This window comes from Juglans regia, chromosome 13 (assembly GCF_001411555.2).
Source record: "Juglans regia cultivar Chandler chromosome 13, Walnut 2.0, whole genome shotgun sequence".
Taxonomy (NCBI): Eukaryota; Viridiplantae; Streptophyta; class Magnoliopsida; order Fagales; family Juglandaceae; genus Juglans; species Juglans regia.
The window spans coordinates 8,731,938-8,753,279 of NC_049913.1; the positions used below are offsets into that span (position 1 = coordinate 8,731,938).

General features: G+C 36.9%; 3 protein-coding genes across 3 annotated transcripts; 2 read left to right on the plus strand and 1 right to left on the minus strand.

The window, feature by feature from the left end:
- The first annotated feature begins 1,579 nt into the window (after nt 1–1,579).
- Nucleotides 1,580–11,294, plus strand: LOC108984363 (protein ESSENTIAL FOR POTEXVIRUS ACCUMULATION 1-like). The gene is made up of 11 exons (XM_018956291.2): nt 1,580–1,991; nt 2,710–2,772; nt 2,903–2,976; nt 5,549–6,400; nt 6,532–6,625; nt 6,706–6,870; nt 6,975–7,739; nt 7,856–10,009; nt 10,108–10,180; nt 10,540–10,685; nt 10,761–11,294. The coding sequence occupies exons 1-11, from the start codon at nt 1,916–1,918 to the stop codon at nt 11,096–11,098; spliced, it is 4,800 nt and encodes a 1,599-aa protein (XP_018811836.2). The 5' UTR covers nt 1,580–1,915; the 3' UTR covers nt 11,099–11,294.
- A 664-nt stretch (nt 11,295–11,958) lies between these two features.
- LOC108984353 (4-sulfomuconolactone hydrolase-like) lies at nt 11,959–15,764 on the minus strand. Its single transcript, XM_018956281.2, has 10 exons — nt 15,493–15,764; nt 15,294–15,365; nt 14,969–15,048; nt 14,366–14,465; nt 14,238–14,291; nt 13,501–13,578; nt 13,159–13,256; nt 13,006–13,063; nt 12,374–12,495; nt 11,959–12,242 (listed from the first exon to the last, which is right to left on the minus strand). Exons 1-10 carry the CDS (start codon nt 15,700–15,702, stop codon nt 12,086–12,088), a joined length of 1,029 nt encoding a protein of 342 aa, XP_018811826.2. The 5' UTR covers nt 15,703–15,764; the 3' UTR covers nt 11,959–12,085.
- Nucleotides 15,765–16,751: 987 nt separating this feature from the next.
- LOC108984352 (photosynthetic NDH subunit of lumenal location 5, chloroplastic-like) lies at nt 16,752–19,738 on the plus strand. The gene is made up of 7 exons (XM_018956280.2): nt 16,752–16,886; nt 17,041–17,268; nt 17,636–17,786; nt 17,945–18,033; nt 18,767–18,821; nt 18,971–19,056; nt 19,402–19,738. The coding sequence occupies exons 1-7, from the start codon at nt 16,863–16,865 to the stop codon at nt 19,552–19,554; spliced, it is 786 nt and encodes a 261-aa protein (XP_018811825.2). The 5' UTR covers nt 16,752–16,862; the 3' UTR covers nt 19,555–19,738.
- Nucleotides 19,739–21,342: the final 1,604 nt, after the last annotated feature.

Genomic DNA, 21,342 nt, shown 5'->3' on the forward strand with positions numbered 1-21,342 from the left:
GCGTTTGAACTGGATATAGTTAAATTGAGTCGAGATGATAAAATATTGTTAGAATATTATTTTTTAATATTAATATTATTTTGGAGTTTAAAAAATTTGAATTATTTATTATATTTTATATTCAAATTTAAAAAAATTATAATGAAGTTGAAATGAATTTACGAAACAAACTAAGCCTAATCTCAAATAAGTTAAAAAGTATGTTTGATGTTTTTTCTTAAACATATTTTTTCAAATAATGCGGAACATAATTCAAATTTTAAAAAAATTGTTAATGGACAAAAATATTAATATAACTTTAAAATAATTATAATTTTTAGACTTTAAATAATGAGTAATAATATACACACAACATATTATACAATATATTGTATAATAATGTTATAAAATAAGGGTATTTTTGTAAAATTATGTTGCTTTTATAAGGTGTTTTACAAAAGAATAAATATAGTTAAAAGTCACTATTGGAAGCATCCATTTTGCATACATGATGTGGCATCATCTAGACTACACATTTTCCCAAGTGAGTATTGAAAATAATAAACTAGAAGCAACTACGCAGTGAGTACAAAATATGCATTGCTATAGTGGTTTCTCTCTAGCATTACTCTAAATGATATGGTCATAATTTTTAAAAATTTAAATAATTATCATTTCTACATCAATTTTTTTTAATCTATTTCTAAATAAACGTAATATATTTAAAAGTGTTTTAAACATATAATTATCAAACGACAAACAATATATAATTTTTTAATAGTAGAAATTATTAATTAAGTTATAAGTTATATTTTCTACCGCAATTCTAAACATGTACTTAATCTCAATAAACTAAAGAGAAAAGTATCATTTCGGACGTAGTTCAAATTTTAAAAAGATTGTCAATAAATAAAAATATCTATACAACTTTTAGATAATTATAACTTTCAAATTTTAAAAAATATGATCATAATTTTAAAAAAATCTTATAGTCGGCATTTCTATTTCAAAAAATAATTTTCAATTTATTTTTAAATAAATATAATATATTTAAAAGTGATTTAAATATTTGATTATTAAACAATAAATAACTTGTTAATAGTTATATTTTCTATTACAATCTCAAAGATTAACTACAATGAGTCCATGACTTAAATGTAAACTTTGGATTGAAAATCGAGAGAGGAGTTCGTGGACGTTATCGTGCTTTTAGGCCTAGTTGACCGACATATAATTATTAAAAGTCCATTGCTTTATATACAAATACATATATATTATATTCGTCGATGTAAAAATTTATTAAGATATGATATCATATACAAGAAAAAAAAAATCCATTATGCAGTAAAAAAGTATCATTATTTTGTTAACTTAAAATGAAAAATATTACAACTATAAAAATTTGCGTTATAACAAATTAATGATTGACAGAATATATTAACAGCTTATTTTGTAATCAATGTATACAATTGGATCTCAAATAAAAATAAGGAATTATTGCTTCTTATCCCAGATGAAATTGAAAGAAGATTAGAAAAAAAAAAAAAAGAAAGAAATGTAAATTGTTGAACAAGCAAGCTGCGGAAATGATTCAACTTGATTAGTTGATTTGGGTGCTGTGACTACCACCCAAACCCTCCCTCACCCTTTTCATCTCTCTTTCCCTCTCTGCCTCCTGCGAATGCTCCCAAAAGCTGTTTCCGAAACCCTATATTACTCGAACCTCTTAAATTCCACAATTACCTGAGCTACTCTCCCTTGTGCCTCCTTCTCTCCCTCTCTATCTCCCTCTTGACTACCTTGGCTTTGTATCTTCGGAGCTCCAATCCGGTGTGCGTCGGTGTTTGTTTGTCTAGCTCGATTGGATCTTCCTTCTCTCTTTCTCTCTCTCTCTCTCGCTCTCTCGCGCTCTTGCGCTCAATCTCGTGACTTATTAATGGGGGAAGGCAAGCTCGATCTTCCGGACGATCTCATCTCATCTAAACCTTCCGATCACTCCTGGACCTTCAAAGGTATTTCCCCGCTCTTCCACTCTACTTTGTTCGAGATTTTCATCGCTTTCGATTGGTTTGGCTTATTCCTAAAATGCAAAACCTCGTAGCCGATGGTTCGCACGATTTGGATTCGATGCGAGGTTAGGGGTTGTTGATCTGGAGCATCATAGTTTGTGGTGTACTACTTCATTTTCTTTTTTGAGCAGTCAGACCCGTCAATTAGGGTTTTCAATATAATCTGCAAATACGTTTCTGATTTTCATTCCCTTTTATTGGTCATATTTCAGATCATTTTTATTTATTTATGTTGGTTTCATTTTTTTTTTCCGTTCCAGTACAGAATTTTAGGGGTTTATATAACCACAGGGTTGTTCTGGTTTTTTACGGTTTACTTCATGAGTGCCCAGGAATGAAATTGATTTTTTGCCCGAGATTTGTTGGCCCATGAGGATGGCTATTGGGAAGTTAGTTATTTATTTGGCTGAAATCTTTCCTATTTTAGAGCTCTGAGCGTTTTGGTTCAGTGCTTGGAGCATTCTATCTGTTTTCGATTGAGCGCTGAGCTCTTATACACGTTCAGGACAACAATTATAAGCTATATCTTTCTCTATTTATTTATGGGTGCCCTGGGGTGGATTTGATTGCTTTTGTGATGGGAAATTGTTTGTTTCCAGTTACACTTTGCAAATGGAAGCTTAACATAGTAAGTGTTTTTATCATGTTCATACTATGCCAGGAGAAGCTTCTGAAGGGAATGAAGAGGACAAGGCACTTATGGGGTTGCTTGATGAGTTGAAAGGTATTATTGTTGAGTTGGATTTATTTCTTGCCAAAAGGATGAACTATTGAGTCCTATGCGTGTTACGTGCTGTCATTTTGCCTCCTGTTTCTGCTCTGATGTAAAGAGTTATTAATTTTCATTATTGCAGATCAGGTGGCATCAGAAAGTAGCATACCTCTGTCACCCCAGTGGCTTTATGCTAAACCAACTGAGCCTAAGATGGTATAATTCTGTTTCTTTTTGCTTTTCTTTTGGCAACAAAGTGACATAGATGTGCAAACGTTATCTTATTTTGTGTCCATATTGGAGGTTCTGATATATAGCTACTGTATTGACAGGTGTTTTTTAGTATTTGGAGCCCAGTTGGTATCTTGACTACAAACTTGTCACTATCTAAATGCAACTTCTATTTTGCCATAAAAAAAGGTTCTTAGAAGTTGCTTGTTAGTCGGTGTCATAACTAAGTTGTTGGTAATCTCTTTCAGTGTCTTCTAGGGAGTATACAAGAGAGAACACCTAATTACAATTTAGGAGCTAGAAAAGTATACAAGAAAATCATGAAAATTAACCCCCCCCCCCCAAAAAAAAATAATAATAATAAAAAAAATTGCAAAGACCCAAAGAAATAACAATGGAAAGAGAAACATCTAAGCTCTTCCGACTAGCATTCCTAGTCTTCATAACTCCGTCCATTCCTTTCAAGCCAAATACAACACATGAGATAGAGGAATCATTTTCCATATGACCGCAATTTTGGGATTACCTGAAAACCTCTCAAACAATCCAGAAGATTTACGACCCTTCTAGGCTTCTCATCTGAATTTTAATTACTTTCTTTTGGGAATTCTGTTATAGACAATTTGTTTTTTAATTTTTTTCCCCACCTGTTCATCATCCCTGCCTATGGTGTGTACGCGTACCCTTTATATCTGAATTTTCCAAGGCTAAAGTGATAGGTTTACATCCCACAGTGCTCTGAGGTGCATATGTGCCTTTCCTTGATGTTCTTGTTAGATGCTAGATATTCTCATGAGAATTAGATTATATTTGAGTTTGGGCATTTTTAATAGTTGCAACCTATATGCATATAAAAAAATAATAATAATTGAAACATAGACATTAAGGTAGCTGTCAACTTAGAGCTAATTTTGATGATTGAGTTGATCTGGATATGATCATGGAGCACATTCTTGATGGTAGCTCCCTTTTTGTACATCAGTCTTTAATTGTTTTTAAAGGGGATGGTACCTTTAAATTTTTACACCAATTTTCTATTTAAAAAATAAGAGAATAATGGAAAACTGGCAGAAATAGAGGTGTCTATTTTGTTTGATCCACTAATAAAAGAAGTACGTAAATGGTGACACCAACTAGATTTATTGCTTTCATTTAAATTCATGAGAGAAAGTGAGGGTGGCACCATTTGAGATCAGAGGGAGAGAGTTGTGCATCAGAGGCTTTCAAATGCACCAATGTGAGAGTGATTTATCAATGTGGAAAAATAAAAAGTGGGAGAAAGGGAGGCAAAAAATTATTTAAGTTGAAATTATAAGGAAACACGTGGTTGTTCTATAGAGAATTGAGGATATAATCCTAGATGGAGTTGAGTGGCAGAAAATAATCCATGTAGCAGGCCCCAATTAGTTTATATTAAGGCTCATTTACCTGTTAAAAAAATAGTTTATTGTGATACCCCATATGATAAGAGGATAAGGTAGGTAGGTAGTGTATGAGATCTCACATTGTGCTTGGTAAGGAGAAGTTCTTACTCTTTATAATGTTCCAATGGGGCTCCAATTGTATCATTGACAATTTTTTTTTTTAGTATAGTCCATGTGGTTTGGGCCTTCCATTGGGGCGTTCTAAATGGTATCCGAGCCTATTCCAACCAGAAATATGGGACTTGAGCCGTGCCACCTACGGCGAATGGGCCTGACGGGAATATAAGGGGGGGGGGGGAGAGAGAGAGAGAGAGAGATTGTGATACCCTATATGATAAGAGAATAAGGTAGGTGGTGTATGAGATCTCACATAGCTTGAGAATGAGAAGTTCTTACTCTTTATAATGTTCCAATAGGACTCCAATTGTATTATTGACTAGTTCTTTTGGAGTATAGTTCATGTGGTTTGGGTATTCCATTAGGGCGTTACATTTATACCGACGTTCATTTGGCTTGAGCTGAATCTCCTCTCCATATAAAGCAAGATCCAATGAAGGTCACAAAGTTGATTCATTCTTGTCAGGTATTTCTTAAATGCTTACTTTCAAAAACCATGTGATCTGCTTGATCTTGCATTTGTGTCTAAACACAGATCCCCCATTTTGGTATTCTAGCCACGCACTTAGCCCATCTTTAAGTTGGTACCATATCTTTCAGCTTCATCCCTTATTTTTCCATAGTGGGAGGGCTATTGATACTCCATGCTAGAGGCACGTGCCTTCCAATACAATGTCCACAAACTTCCAGTATGATACCCATTTCTAAGAAGTGGAGTTTATGATAATACTTTTTGTGTAACAAAATAAATTGAGGTTAGATAGTGTGTAATCTCTTGGGCTGTTAGTCCTATTTCATGATTTTTAAAGCATCTTCAGCAATTTAATGTTCGAATGTTTTGTGATGTATGAATATTATAGACTAATGGTATTCAATTTTATTATCATTTCTTTTTAATTTTGATTATTTTCAACTTGACAATATGGCCAGGTTTGCATGAATATTCCCAAAGGTTTTGTTGTAATTTCCATTTATCACAATGGGTAACTATATTTAGTGATATCTATGTGTAACAGGAAATGCGTGCTCCAACTTCTGCGTCTTTTGGAAACCCTGCTGACCCCAACCATAAAGAGGGCTGGCGTTTGGATGGATCTGAGGACAGGAAAGATTGGAGGAGGACTGTCACTGACAATGAAAGCAGTCGTCGCTGGCGTGAGGAGGAAAGAGAAACTGGCTTACTCGGTGCTAGAAGAGATCGCAGGAAGGCTGAACGCCGTGTTGACAACGCCTCAGTCAGAGAAACAGGTGAAAGTAGAGCATTGCCTACCTCTGATCGGTGGCATGAGGGTCGTACTTCTGGGCATGAAACACGGCGTGATAGCAAATGGTCATCTAGATGGGGCCCTGAAGACAAAGATAAGGATTCTCGAACTGAGAAGAGGACAGATGTAGAAAAGGAAGATGCTCACAGTGACAATCAATCTTTTGTTAGCAGCAACCGTTCAGCTTCTGAGCGTGACTCTGATTCTCGTGATAAATGGAGGCCACGCCATAGATTGGAGGTTCATTCTGGTGGTTCAAATGCCTACCGTGCAGCACCTGGATTTGGACCTGAGAGAGGACGGGTAGAGGGTTCAAACTTGGGATTTACTCTTGGACGAGGAAGGTCAAATGCTATTGGGAGAGGTTCATCAGCAGGTCCTGTTGGTGCAGCTCATTTTGACAAATGTGAAAGTGTCCCTGGGAGACCAAGTGACTCAATTATTTCTTTTTTGTACCCAAGGGGAAAGCTTCTTGACATATATAGGAGGCAAAAGCTTGGTCCATCTTTTACTACCATGCCAGCTGAGATGGAGTTACCACCTATTACTGAAGTAGGTTTTATTGAACCATTGGCTTTTGTCACCCCTGATGCTGAAGAGGAGGTAGTTAATTGAATCCTGTAATTAATTCACTTTTTCTTCTCATTTGATTTTTGTGTATAACAAAGATCCATTTTCCTTGTAACTTGCTAAAATCTGTTGTGCTCTGTAATTGGACCATGTAATGTTAACAGGCCATACGTGGTGATATATGGAGGGGAAAGATCACAAGTAGTGGGATGATGTACAGTTCAAATAGGAAGGGAAGATCGACAGAAAATTTAACAGGTATTTTCAGCTCAGTTGCTTTTAACTTGTGTTATACATTTATGCTTGGTCTAAATCTTGCAAAGCGGTTCCTTGTCTAGATGCTGAAGAATTAGACTCAACTGAACAAAATCAGGGCTTCTTGCCCTCAATTCTCACTGAAGAGGTCGTTGATAATTCACATGAAGCTGCAATTGAGGATGTATATCAAGCTGATGATGGTGGTACCTTATCGAAATATGGCTCACAGAGGAAAATGGTAGATGGTGAGTAACTGCTTAACTGACCCTTGGGGCATATCTTTGAACCCTATTTATTTAATTTTGGTTAATTCTACATCTAAAAGATTCTGAATGTATGTCATTTACAGAAAGATATACCGCAGAAGATAAAATTACTGGAGCAATTGATGGGTTGGCCCCTAAGTTTTCAGAAAGTAATGGTGTCCACAGTGTCTTAGAGATTGATGGTGCTCATCAGTATGGTCCTTCTCTGATCAATGTTGGTGAAAGATGGCAGATGGCAGACTCTGACTTTACCACACATGCTCAGTTTGATGCCATTAAGTTTCCCACTTCATTTGACATGAGATCCAAGCTTCCTGGCGATTCAAGTTCTGTCTTTGTTTTGCCTTCTCCTGAGCAGAATCAAAGTGGCAGCACTGACAAGAATGACTTAGAAAGGGTAACCCCACATGAGGAGTTAAGTTTGTTCTACATTGATCCTCAAGGGGTGACCCAGGGACCATTTGTTGGGGCTGACATTGTTTTATGGTTTGAACAAGGATTTTTTGGGACAGACTTGCTAGTCCGCTTGGCAGATGCTCCTGAGGGAACACCTTTCCAAGAATTGGGTAAACTCATGCCTTATCTGAAGGTCAACAACGGATATGCCAATAGCACAGAAACAAACTCTAAGTTAGAGCTATGTGAAGAGTCAGAGGCTAGTTTAACTGCTCCCACTTCTATTTTGAAAAGCAATTCATCTGCAGTAAATGACCTTTGCCAGCCGCTGCCTGAATTCAATAGTATTTCTGCTCAGCATGTTCCGTCAAGAGTATCCGAGCCTGAGGTCTCATTGCAACTGCCTCATTCTGAGGGTCAACGCTTTCCTAAGTTTAATACACAAGAAGAAGGTTTGTTTTCTATTATTAGTGTTTCTGGCTGTTATTTTCTTATTTTCAATTATTGTAACATTTTGATTCAACTTTCACAAAAAGAATTCTCATTGTTCCTCCTTTTTTTTTCCCAGAAATTGTGTTTCCGGGAAGACCAGGAAACACTGGATATTCTATTGCGAAATCTAGTGGGAGCAATCATCATTCTTCCGAAAATTCTTTCACCCGTCCTTTTCCGAATGAATTGACAGAACCTGGAGTACCAAATCAAAATGATAATAAGTTGCATCCCTTTGGCTTACTCTGGTCTGAACTTGAAGGTCATACAAAACATACGAAGCCATCCATTCTGTCGAGCATGGGAAGGGATGCTCCGTTTGGTGCTATGGCTGATCCAGCTCTTCCTACAGAGACATGGTCTGATGTTTATAGAAAAAATACACTTCCTGACCCCAACTTGTATCAAGATGCCATGGCTGCTCGTCATTTGTCACTGATGGAGCAGGAATCCAACCATTTTGATTTAGCAGAGCAGCTTATGGCACAACAATTTCAGCAGCAGCAACTCCAACAGAGAAATTTGTTGTCCCATGCACATTTAAATGAATCAGTTTTAGAACATGTGCCTGGTCAGAATCTTATACACCACCAACACTTGGCCAACCTTTCTGCACCAGATCTGGATCATCTTATGACTCTTCAGTTGCAACAGCAACGGCAGATTCAGCTCCAACAACATCATCAATTGCAGCAACAGCAGCAGTTTCATCAACAGCAAAAGCTTGTGCAGGAGCAACAGCAATCTCAAGTCCGGCAGGTGCTTCTTGAACAGTTTTTACGTAGTCAATTGCACGATCAAGGGCTTGGGCAGTCACATGTAGATCCTATCAGAGCCAACAATGTTCTTGATCAGGTTTTATTAGAGCAACACCTTCTACATGAACTGCAACAACAGTCTCATCATCCTTTAAGGCATATTGATCCATCTTTAGATCAACTTATTCGTGCAAAATTCAATCACATGCCACAACAAGATCGTCAGAGAGATTTACTTGAGCTTATATCACACACACAGCATGGACAGATGCCGTCACTGGAGCAACAGCTTCTTCAACAAGACCAGCTGCAGGCTCGGCAGTTAATGGGATTGAGGCAGCGGACAGGCATCGAGGGGGAGAGGCATATGGGTTCCATATGGCCAGCGGATGAATCTGATCAGTTTCTCAGCAGTCATGCTGCTTCTCACCGTGCTCATTCTTCAGGGTTTGGCCCATTGGATGTATATCAGCGGCCATCCCACGAGGAGCATCTGAATCATCTTGAGCGGAATGTTTCATTACAGGAGCGCCTTCGGCAAGAGCGTTATGACCCTGCCTCAATGCAATTTGAGCGGTCAATGTCTTTGCCTGCTGGTGCTCCAGGGATGAATCTGGATGTTCTAGCTATGGCTCGTGCTCATGGTTTAGATATGCAAGAACCAAGTACACGTATGCAATCTAATGCTCAAGTGGGTACATTTTCATCTAGTATCCACCCTCATAATCCCCACCATCTTTTGGTTCCCAATCAATTTCATGCCTCGCAATTAGATGCAATTGAGGGCCGCTGGCCCGAGAACAATGAACAGCTGGAGAATGACTGGATGGAATCTCGGATTCAACAACTGCATATTAATGCTGAGCGACATAAAAGGGAGTCAGAAGCTAAAAGAACTTCTAAAGATGCATCCTTATGGATGTCGGATGGGTTCAATGATGAGAAGTCAAAACAATTGTTGATGGAACTGCTTCATCAGAAATCAGGTCATCAATCTACAGAGCCATTAGATGCAGGCAAGGAAACAAGGGCACCATCTGGCCTTTATTCTGGGTCAGGCTACTCGGATCACCCATTCAGTGTTCATCTAGACCAAGAAGCAGGTCTGACTAAATCATTTCAAGTGGGCTCTTATGGTTCTCATTCATTTGAACCACTGCAGGATGAGCGGGCCAGCAGTGAAATCATGCCATTTAGATCTGATTCTGGAGCATTGATTGAGGGAGAGTCACACTTGGCAGGCATCAATGAGATTGGTCAGGCAATTTACAAAAACTCTAACATGACTGGCAAGTCATCTACGAGCCACGAGTTCTCAGAAGCTGATGGGAGGAAGTATGGGTCCATAAGTGAGGGTTTGGGGAAGGGTCCGATTTTCGAGATTCAAGAAGACATGGTTGAGCAAGCTGGTTTGTCTGCTCTAGATCGTGGGGAGATTTCATTTAATGCCCTTTGCAGGCAATCATCAATTGGTACTGCAAAAAGTTTCAGTCTCAATTGTTTCTTTTCAAGCCATTGTGTTATGCTTGTATCAACAGTGATAAGGTTTTTTTTCTAAATTTGTACCCAGGTGGGAAAACAGGCTTCTACAATGATAAGATTGGATCTGGTAATTCATTTGTGGAGGAAATCTCTAAGGAGCGGTAAGTTTCCTTAGTTTTGATGCTTTATAAGTTGACTCTTTGTTGAAGAGAAAACCCCGGTAGCTCTATTTCATTAGAGCTGTACTAAAGGAACTGGATAGCTTTCGATAAGAAATTACTAGCTGGCTTTTGGTACTGTCAAAATTATTGGTTTATGAGTATAGAGATGGAATGGAGTAAATTGCACGGAGACCTTGGAGAGGGTGTGTGAGAACTGTTATTATTCTTATTATGATATGCCACTCTTGATTGCTGTTTTTCTTATTCATTTTTGTACTTTTCTTTCTTATTATGATAGAATCATGCAAGACTGTGACATACTTAACTGATTTTTGTTTCTTTGATGGACTTCCTGCCAGGGTGCCTGTTCCATCCAAAGGGCCAGAGAACATCTTGCTGAGACGTCCTCCTGTCTCCCACAACTCATCATCACAGGAAGGATTGTCTGAGCTGGTCTCAGATCCAGTAATGAGAGGGAAAATTTCTACAAGTGGTGCTGCCGATGGTACATACTTTTCAAATTCTTCTTACTCCTTTCTTCTCCTTCATAAAGTTGATGATATTTTCTCTAAATCTTCAGGGGGTAGACGAGACCCAGGTGTGAATTTAGTAAACCAAGGTTCGGACATCATGGCATCCGGCAAGAAAGACATGCTTTTTCGGCGTACTTCTTCTTGCGGAGATGCTGATGTTTCAGAGGCATCATTTATAGATATGTTGAAGAGTAATGCCAAAAAGACACTTCCGGCAGAGGCTCAGTCGACGGCAGGATTTTCAGAGACAACAGATGGAACACAAGGGGGACGAAGTGGCAAAAAGAAGGGGAAGAAAGGGAGGCAAATTGATCCTGCTCTCCTTGGTTTCAAAGTCACCAGCAATCGCATCATGATGGGTGAAATTCAACGCATAGAGGATTAGCCCCTTTTAAGATTTGTATTTTTTCTTTCTGTTGTGCATTTTTTAGAAGTTGTATAGGTTCAAAGCCCTTGGCATAAAATGCTTCTGCCAAAGAAAATTCTTTCATTCTTACAGGGTGTGCGGTGTAGTGACGGGGTTTAGTTCTGTACAGACTAACAAGGTTTATAAAGGAAATCTTCCATCATATTATATACCATCTGAAATGCCGGTTCACCTCTCTAAGCCTAGATTTGGGGGTAATATTTCTAAGGCTCTACAACATTTATGGTTTTTAATAAGGGGATGTTTAGAAATTATTTTCATCTCATTTTCAAACATAACACAAACACTTTCAACCTATTTATTACAATTTTTCAAAACTTTTAAATAAAAAATAAAAAATAATTCAACTTTTTCAAATTTTAAAAATAAAAATAATATTAAAAAACTATATTCTAACAATATTTTAATTTTATAATATTTTTTATTCAAATTTTTCTCTCTTTTTTCAAAATCTAAAAAATATTTAACTTAAACTATTATTTACAAATTATCTTATTATTATTCACCAAATTTTCATTCCTTCTCATTCCCCAAGCATCGGAGTTATAAGTCCATCAATAAATTTTACTTATTGCTTTCTAATTAAGAGTGAATATATAAATCACTTCGTTCTTTGGGACTTCTTCTGGGAGGGTTGTGCATTTCTTCCTTATTTTTCTTTTCTTCCCTTGCTTTCTTTCAATGAAACTTGTCAGTCCCATGCTACTTCACTTTGTATTGCTTATTTCCATCCGCACATCACACCTACCCAGTGAGAGCATCGAGCTCAGCTCAATCTTGCATAGTTTTCAACTTTACAAGCAAGCAACATCCAGAAGGCACGCAATGGAGACTCATGAAAATTATACAGTAAAATAGGTAGTTTTAGGTTAGAATTACGTGACAAACAACGATGAACAGACTATATAACTAGTAGTGTTCAATGATCCAAACCAAAACATTGTTTTAAGACTGAAGCCATTGGCCTTGGAAGAGTTGCATGACTGTTTTACCCATTATCCACTCCATTTCAGACGATAATAGGGGAACTTGATTGGCAATATGGGTCACCGCATCTTTTGCTCCTTTATATCCGCATTGGGGAACAACAAAGGGGAAGTCACTGCAATAAAAAAGTATTCAGGAAGAAAAAAAGAGTTTTGCCCATTTGCTTATTACATTTTTTCTTGCCTTGAAGAATATGAAACATTATCTTTAAATTAAATGAGCAGTATAAAGAAAAGATGGAGCTACCTGCCCCACATGACACGGTTAGCACCGAAGCTGGATACGACTTGGGACAATGGGTGGGATAAATCCTGATATGGAAATGGCATTCTTGACACCCTGAAAACCGCACTGAATTTTACATAGACCTGCAAATTAATATTCATATCATGCATCAAGTGCGTTAGACATCAACACACTGACTGCTAAAACTCCCTAACAAAAGAGAAGAGGAGAAAAACAAGAATGCCTGAGTTACAAGGACCCATGCTCGGGCATTTGACAGATGTAGTACAGAGGCAGCATTTGAAACTTGTAATAAAAGTTTACGTGATCACAAACTAATCTTTTTTTTTAATAAGTAATCAATGTTATCACAAACTAATCTGTTACATGCATCTTAGAAATACAATTACCTCAGGAACCCTCCCTGTGTAGTAAAGAACTTAAGGTTCCTCAAGTAAAGCTCAACACATATTCATGCAATTATAAGGTGTTGGTTTCTAGCAAAAGAAAGTGAAAACAAAATGCACTCCAAGAACATGATATCTTAGTTCAAAGTATGATCAGCCTTTGTGATCTCAAGATGGCAAATGTAGTTGAGAGGAAAGCAGGAATTGCATACATGCTGTCATTTAAAGGTATACAGGACACGTTACCTGTGGGAATCTAGATAGCTTTAAAAGCTCAGAGAAGGCCAGGCTTTCATCATCATTTCTGAAAATTGACAGCGAAGGAAGAAAACTTATACCGTCTTCTATCAGGATTGAAAAGCTTTTCTTAACCTAGAGTGAAGTTCTGAAAGAACTCACAATGGTGGCTTGCAGAATGCCAAATGATCAAGCAAAACAACTGTTGATGGAAATTCTGTACAAAGTTTCTCAATCTCCGAAACATGCAGACTGAGACCCTGGAATATCCATCTGATTAGTACATTACAATCTTTACCACGGGCATCCAATATTTATGTACCCAGATATTGTCTCAGCCACAAAGTAGGTGAATACAAATGAATTGAGCGCATGAATTAGTGAGTAGAATCCTTCTGTCACTTGGAAGAACAAGCTTGTGAAAGATAACAGCAAGTTAAAATACATTTTACAAATAAGTTTTTTTTTTGCTAATGTGGTTTGAATTGAGTAGAATCAGAATACCTTCATACACATGAAACCAACTGGCACTCCAAGTTCTCCTGCCCTGGAAAAAATTGCCTTCCCGACTTCATTTGTCATCTGCAAAAAGAAAAAAAAAATGCAAGGAATATTTCAAACATGAACATCAGAATTTAGCACATGTAAGAGAATATGTACGGATAAAAAGTGATGAAGAGTACGGAGGGACAAAAAGCAGCTGTTGCTTCCTTGATATGCGTTAAAAATCTAGCACAGCTGTAAGAGACTCAGGACATGCCGTGTGAGGGGTATTGCAAGGAAACATACAACATTATATTTTAATGGTCTTATGTGGCATATATATATATATTATTTATCATATGGCAAAATAACTTCAAATGTATTTGCCCTCTTCAGCACCACATGCATATGCAATATAGTTATAGTTATAGGGATTCGCAGACCATTGGGTGGGAATTCTGGAAAGAAACTTCCAATTTGAGATATGAATAGTTAGTCATATTCTTATCTCTCTTTCAGGAATCAGATGCTTTCAGGGGATATCTCTGAGTCCATGGGGGACAGTCAGCATTTAAGAGTTTAATGTATGTGAAAAGAGAAGAAAAATCCCTTGCTTCATCCAAGACAATCAACTAACTAGTGCATAAAACCTTAGCATATGTATCAAGTTTTCAAAAGGTTGACTTATGAAATCACCAGGAGTAAAGAAAAAAAATCAGGACAAATAGTTGAGACAACGCCTAGTGGCTGATTACTACCTGTTGACCAGATGGCCACAAATATGGGTTAAAGCGAACAGCTCGATAGCCATCCTGGCATGAAAGTAGATTGTGTCAACATAATTCCTCAGAGACAAAACAGTGGGTACATGGGATTGTCTGGAAACCTTTAAAACGAGATGTTCAAGCTGCTTAACCCCGCTTCCATCTTCTGCTGGATTTGCAAGGCAGCAACCAACAAATTTGGTTGGGTACTTCTTCAGGACACTGTTCAAGGATCAAATAGGCATAAGGCAATAGCTTATGCTGCTATGCTGTTGCGTGGGAATGAACATAACATGGAAGAAATCAAATAAGGAAAACGTTTGAAATCCATATAATAAACCAAGAAAAAAAGAAACATGCAACTGCAGGTCCCACCAATTTACTGTTTGGCTAGCACAAACGAAAGCCCACATTTTTTATGGAGCATGAAAAGTGTGGGAGTTATAAAACATGCTACCAACCAATGAACGAGTTCTGACCCCTAACCATGCCTGTCTTTGAAAATCTGTGTTTAATGGAAAATGAAAAGGTCCTCAAAAGCTAAAAGTATAAATTTTAAGCTATGACTTCCATGAGGTAACTACAATATACTATTCCAGATGCTGGGTTCTACTCACTTCTACATGAGTATAAGTTGCGTTGGCTGTTTCATATATGCTAAGAAAAAAATTCATGGGCTGTTTTTACCATGCACATGTGGGATTTTAAGTTTGTTGTCAACAGACCTTGTCACCAGAGAATGATCGAACTTATGATTAATGGGCTGTACAATCAGTGCACCATCTACGCCTGCTTCTTCCATACACTGTGGATAGAAAGAAACATTTGCGTTCAGAAAAATATGGGATTTCTTTTTCATACTCAAAAGGAAATAAGTACATCCTTCAAAAGCAAATATTTGATCCAAATTGGACAGACGGAAACAGTTCATGCCCAAAAGCAAAACTCCAATATGTTTCCAACAAACCCTGAGAACCTCATCAAAATATCACCAATAAAGCATGAAATACAGGGAGAGATAAACACACATAAGTTGCATAAAAGGCATACCTCAAGTAAGAAATCGGCGTTTCCGGGCAAAGTGGGCTCTTGGCCAGGAAAGTAAGGATATTTATCCGCAGCCTTCAGAAAATAGAACAAAAAAACATGCAAATTTCACCCTTTTCGGCCTCCGAGAGGGGAAAAAAAAAAACACTGATTATGAGAACTTGAGATGAGTTCCTTCACAAATGGAGGGAGTGAGTTTTACCTCTTGAGGAGATGCCCATACATGCAAATGTGAATCTATAACTTTAGCGGGAGAAGGAGCTGTGCGATCAATTCCACTGGCTGCCATTTTGGTTGCAGGTAATCTGGACTGGGAATGGGATTTCTTTGCAAAAGAGGCGGGTCGTTGAGAATAATTGAGTTGATAACGAGGGACCGGAACTGAAAGTAAATGCTTTAACCGTACTGCCATTGTGGCTACGCAGACTTCAAAGTAGTGGTATAGCGAAAAATAGACAAAGGTTCACGAAGAAAATAACCAAGAATTTTCATTTAGTACATATAATGGCGACGCTATGGTTGTAAGGTCGACAGTGTAGTCCTAACAGGTTAAGGGCTTGTTTGGATTTACAAGTCATCTCAACTCATATCACTACTATTCATTACTCATCTCATTACTATTCACAATCTATCTCAGCTCATCTCAAGTCATTTCAAGTCATATTCGAATCCAAACATCTCCTAAGATTTTTTCAGAGATATGGATTATTGGAAATATTGACTAGTTTCGAGTATATTTCCTAAAATGAAAAACCCATAAAATATATTTTTAAAAAAACACCTAACTTGATATAATTATTAAAGAAAAATAACTTAATGAGTAATTCTATCATAAGTAGCTATTTATTCTTGCATCTCATATTTATAATTTTTTTATAAAGGATGATATATTTTTTATAAAATGTGAAGATATTTTTCATAAAATATGAAATATATAGTAAATAATAATTGATGAGAAATTTTTTTCAAATAACAGATATATATATATATGAAAAGAAAAATTCTTCTCGTTAATTATTATTTACCACCGCACATCTTACACTCCACATTTTATAAAAATATTCATATATTTTATAAAAAATATCTCAATTCCATGAAAAAATTATAAATATAAAATGTGAAAATGAATAGAAGTGATCCATAGTAAATTCTATATTAGGAAGAAGATTAAAGAAATAATATTATATATAATTGTATAATTTATAAATAATGTATAATCGTTTTAAAAAAAATAAAATTTATTATTAAAAATTAATATTTTTTCATATAAATTATATATATATATTTTAAATAATTACGCCATACCTGCGTACTCCCGAGTGACCATCATTTCCTTTTCCGAAGGGAATCAGGGATGATGCCAGTCGCCAGAGGATGCAATCGTCATTTGTGAAAAGCACAGGGGAGTTTCCGGTCATTTTACAGGAAGGCCTTTGGTGACTTGGTCAAACTCAGCTTGAAAGCATCGTCCCTTTGTATTGATAAAAGAACCAGCTTGACCAGCTCCCCGTTCGCCTCATCACTCGCGCACTCACCACCTTCACTGTCCCAACTCCAACTCCACCTCCGTTAATGGCGGCCTCTTTTACAGCCCTTGTAAAGAAACCCTCTCTTGCTCTTACTTCTCATTTTCTTTTTCCTACACTTTCTCGGAAACCAATAGGAATTTAGTTTGAAATTCCTTTAAAAGAAAAACTACATATTTCTCGTCCGATTCTTTCTCTCTGACACGGTTTTCTTGGACTTGCAGCCGAGTGTGGCGTCGCTACCCGGTCCACGAAAGGGTTACGAGATCGGGGTTCCGAATCCCACGTGTAGTTTGGTTAAGATTCGGAGTTTTGCGTCGCCGTCGGACATTTCACAGTCTGCATTGGGCTTCGCCTCTCGGTCTTTGCGTATAACCCATCTCAAATATTCGTCTTCGAACCCTTGTGGGAGGAGGCCCGTCCTTCTTAGCTTGGTCAGGGCCAGTGCTGAGGTTAGGGTTTTCTTTCTAATGCATTTTCTGTTAACTCTCTTGGTTGGTGCGGATATGGCAGAAAGTTTAAAGGAAATTTGGAGGAAAGAAACAAAAATAAATACTTTTGTTCCGATGCTTCTATTTTGTTTGCGGATGTTATGCTAGCAAACTGTAATCTAGTCTACGTATCAACATTTCTAAGATTAGTATAAATCAGAATGAATGAACTCGTATATTTGCTGGATTTCAAAGTGCTTTGCCAAAATTACGACGCTTAAATGTGGATTAGTGGGTTAGTGAGAAATTTGAGGCATTAAGAGCTAAACGTTGTAGAATTGTGTGTTCTGACTCAGCGAGCTTTCGTCTTCTCTTCATTCGATTTCAGGAAGCGACTTTACAATCAAAAGTTACCAACAAGGTGTATTTTGATATTAGCGTTGGGAATCCAGTAGGGAAGCTTGCTGGAAGGATTGTGATCGGGTTGTATGGTGATGATGTGCCCCAAACGGCAGAGAACTTCCGTGCCCTTTGCACAGGTTGTTTTATCAGTTTTTTGGTGGTACAAGTTGAGTTTTCTTGCCTTCTTTCAGTTATCTTATTTAGGTGACCTTTTTGGATGCATTTCATTCAACCTCAATTCTCTCCTTTCGGTATGCAAATTCACTCTGAATTATCAATCTTGTATCTTGATTAGGAGAGAAGGGCTTTGGGTACAAAGGTTCCACATTTCATCGTATAATCAAGGATTTCATGATTCAAGGAGGGGACTTTGATAAAGGAAATGTGAGTGCTTTTCTCACACTTCTACATCCATGGATAATTTTTTGTCCACTGCAATAATGATTGCATCATCAGTATAGTTGGTTTTTTGTTGCTAATCTTTTCAATCAGGCTTTGAATTGACAAAAAAAGTTCAATAAGATTTAACATAAAAAAATATCAACCAATTTGCAGCATTTGGGAATTTTGAGTTTGTTGGCCACTGTAATAAAGCATTTTTTGTGCTTTATATAGATTGGTAAGAAGCCAAGTTTTATAGAAGAGGAAAGAAAGTCAATTCATCTTGCTGTTCATGGCTCCCTCAATGTTTTCCATTGTGAAATATAGTTTTGTTTCCCTTACATCCGTTTGATTTAAACCTCAATATATAATTTATACTGGGTTCTGGTAAAATGATTTACCCGAGTGCCAAATATTCAAATGAAATTCTCATTGGACTCTAGCATCAGAGTGAGGTTCATATGCTTGACTGAGCAAAGTGTTGTTCCAACTTCTTAGGGCAAGTTGCATGGATTTCTTCTTGGCCTTTATTCTCTTTCCAACGCTGAATCTCTTTATCACATTATTGGTCATTTTATTTCGAACACATGCCAGGTGTCCATCTTGTGTTCTGCTTGTGGAAAAGGAAAAGTTAACGTTTTATTTTGTAACCTTTAATTCTGTTTTTATGGGAGTTCAAGCCTGAACTTATTATTACATCCACCAGCTAATTCTACTCAACTCAAAATTTGTGTAGGGTACTGGAGGTAAAAGTATATATGGTCGTACATTTAAAGATGAGAACTTCAAGTGTAAGTTAATTTGTACTCCTCATAACACTGTTGCAAAAGGTTGGGACTCCGTCAATTGAAGCCCACCTTAGATAATGCTTGTGGTCAACTCTTCAATTTTTTTATTTTTATTTTTCTGTGCCCTTGCACAACTTAATGATAATTTGCAGTGTCTCATGTTGGACCGGGAGTTGTTAGCATGGCAAATGCAGGCCCCAACACGAATGGGAGTCAATTCTTCATATGCACTGTCAAGGTAACTAAACGTAGTAGAAGCCTTCTATGATGCTATTTCTGATTGGCGGAGAAATTTTAAATGCTTTACTGTTATTTGTTCCCATGTTCTGTTGTTATGGAATTCTTCCTTTCTGCATTCTCTACTACCAATACAGGTATCTTCATAAGCTTTTGGCTGTTGAATACATACTGGACTGCTGATTTGAACTTTAATTGAGTTCCCAATTAAACAATACCATTGCTATATCTCTGAGCTAGTTTGTTTGACGGAATGTCGCATTTGCTTAGTGATAGCAATCAGAAGATCATGTCATGTTATGGCTTTGTGACGTGAGTTATAATATCTATATCTGATAATTGGCAGACATCATGGCTGGATCAAAGGCATGTTGTCTTTGGGCAAGTTCTGGAAGGCATGGATGTTGTAAGGCTAATTGAATCCCAAGAGACAGACCGAGGAGACCGTCCTAGAAAGAAGGTTGTCGTTGCTGATTGTGGTGAGCTTCCAACAGTCTAATGTGGATGTTCCCAGCTTTTATCTTTTCCTTTGCTTCTTTTAGGAACTTTTGGGACTATGCTACCCAATTTAGAGGACTCTTCTTTGGATAAGTTCTGCACCAAGGGATTTTTTGTTTTTTGTTTTTAATTTCTATCCCAGAAAGAAGTGAAGTGCTACCGTTAAGATGCGGTTTGGATAGATAGATGAGATGATATGGTTTAAATTGAAAGTTGAATAAAATATTGTTAAAATATATTTTTTTTAATATTTTTATTGTTTTGAGATTTGAAAAAATTGAATTGTTTATTATATTTAATGTAAAAATTTAAGAAAGTTGTAATGATGAGAAGAAACACTTTCCCTGTCTAAACACTTTTAACCAGAATTGAGATCTTTACACAAGGTCTAGAGTTGAATACGGTAGAATTTTCATACATTACGTGCAATTCGAATCAGATGGCAACGGGTTAATGTGAAGCTTGACGTGATTTATTCACCATTCCATTATGCTTTGGTTGAATTATGCTTATTTTCTCATTTTGCATGTAGTAGTGTACGACGGCCAATAAGTATGAATCCCAAACGCCCTACTTCAGTGAACTCAGAAACGCAGCTTTTGTTGGGCTCGCCAATCTATCCAAAACCGAATGAACCTTTCAATGGGCCGGAGCCAGCAAGCCCTTGTTTTGCTGAATGCCGGCCCATATGAACGTGTCCTCCAATGGATAGCGTGGAACCAGTTTTAAGCAAATCACAAGATTCCGTTATAAAAAATGTTAAATTCATTTCAATTCATCTCAAATTAATTATTGATAGAATTTTTTACTTTTTCAGTTTTCTATAAAAAAAAAAAAAAGGTTAAATATATTTTAACTTACTTTATATATTCAAATACATATCAATGTGATTTACAAAATACTAACTACTATTTACAGATTAACTAAGATCATCTGAGATTATGTTAGGATCTAAGCGCAGCCTTAAAGTACATTTTAAGAAAGTTAAAAGCAGAACTAAGACTATCTCGATTCCACACTAGGTTTTTTTTTTTTTTAAATTTGGTCTCCCAATTAGATTGGAGTAGCCAAGATTATGGGGGGGGGGACTCACGTTTTCCACGCGATGTTCCACTGAAAATGTAGGGTTCATTTTCTCCACTGGAGTTGCATGTTTTATTCAAGCTCTTGGTTGGCTATACTAAATAACTAGTCTAATAATGCCCACTAAGTTGTTCTTGCTCCAATATGGTTCTCGGTGGGCTATGCTGCTCCACATGCATTTCTGCGTAATTATTACAAATATCATCAATATTGTACGATTTATGTTGCAAAGACTTAAGTACACTTGAGCTGTATCACTTCTACGAACAATATTAAGACATCTAGATCGAATTCTTGTCATCACTTTTGAATCTAGATTTACACGGCTTCTCCGATATTTATTTATTTATTTATTAGCAGTAGTACCCTTAATTTGTCGCACCTACTTTAATCTCTATCTTTTTCTTTACAAGAATAGATATTTTGGTTCAGGGCTGTGCGTGGGATAAGTATAAGTTCAGTCCTACCGACAAAAATTTAGATTGTAAAATAACTTAAATGTGATAAAATCATGCTAATTTATATATTTATTTTTGTAAAATATCTTTATAACTCTATTATTTATTATCAAATAAGTTAAATGGGACGAAGACCAGTCTGGTTGGGAAAAAAGAATGAGGGAGTTCATATCACATGCGGGAGAAACTTCTTCATTACATGTAAAAAATGGAGTATTATGTAGACGTGGAACAGTTCTATGTGCTAT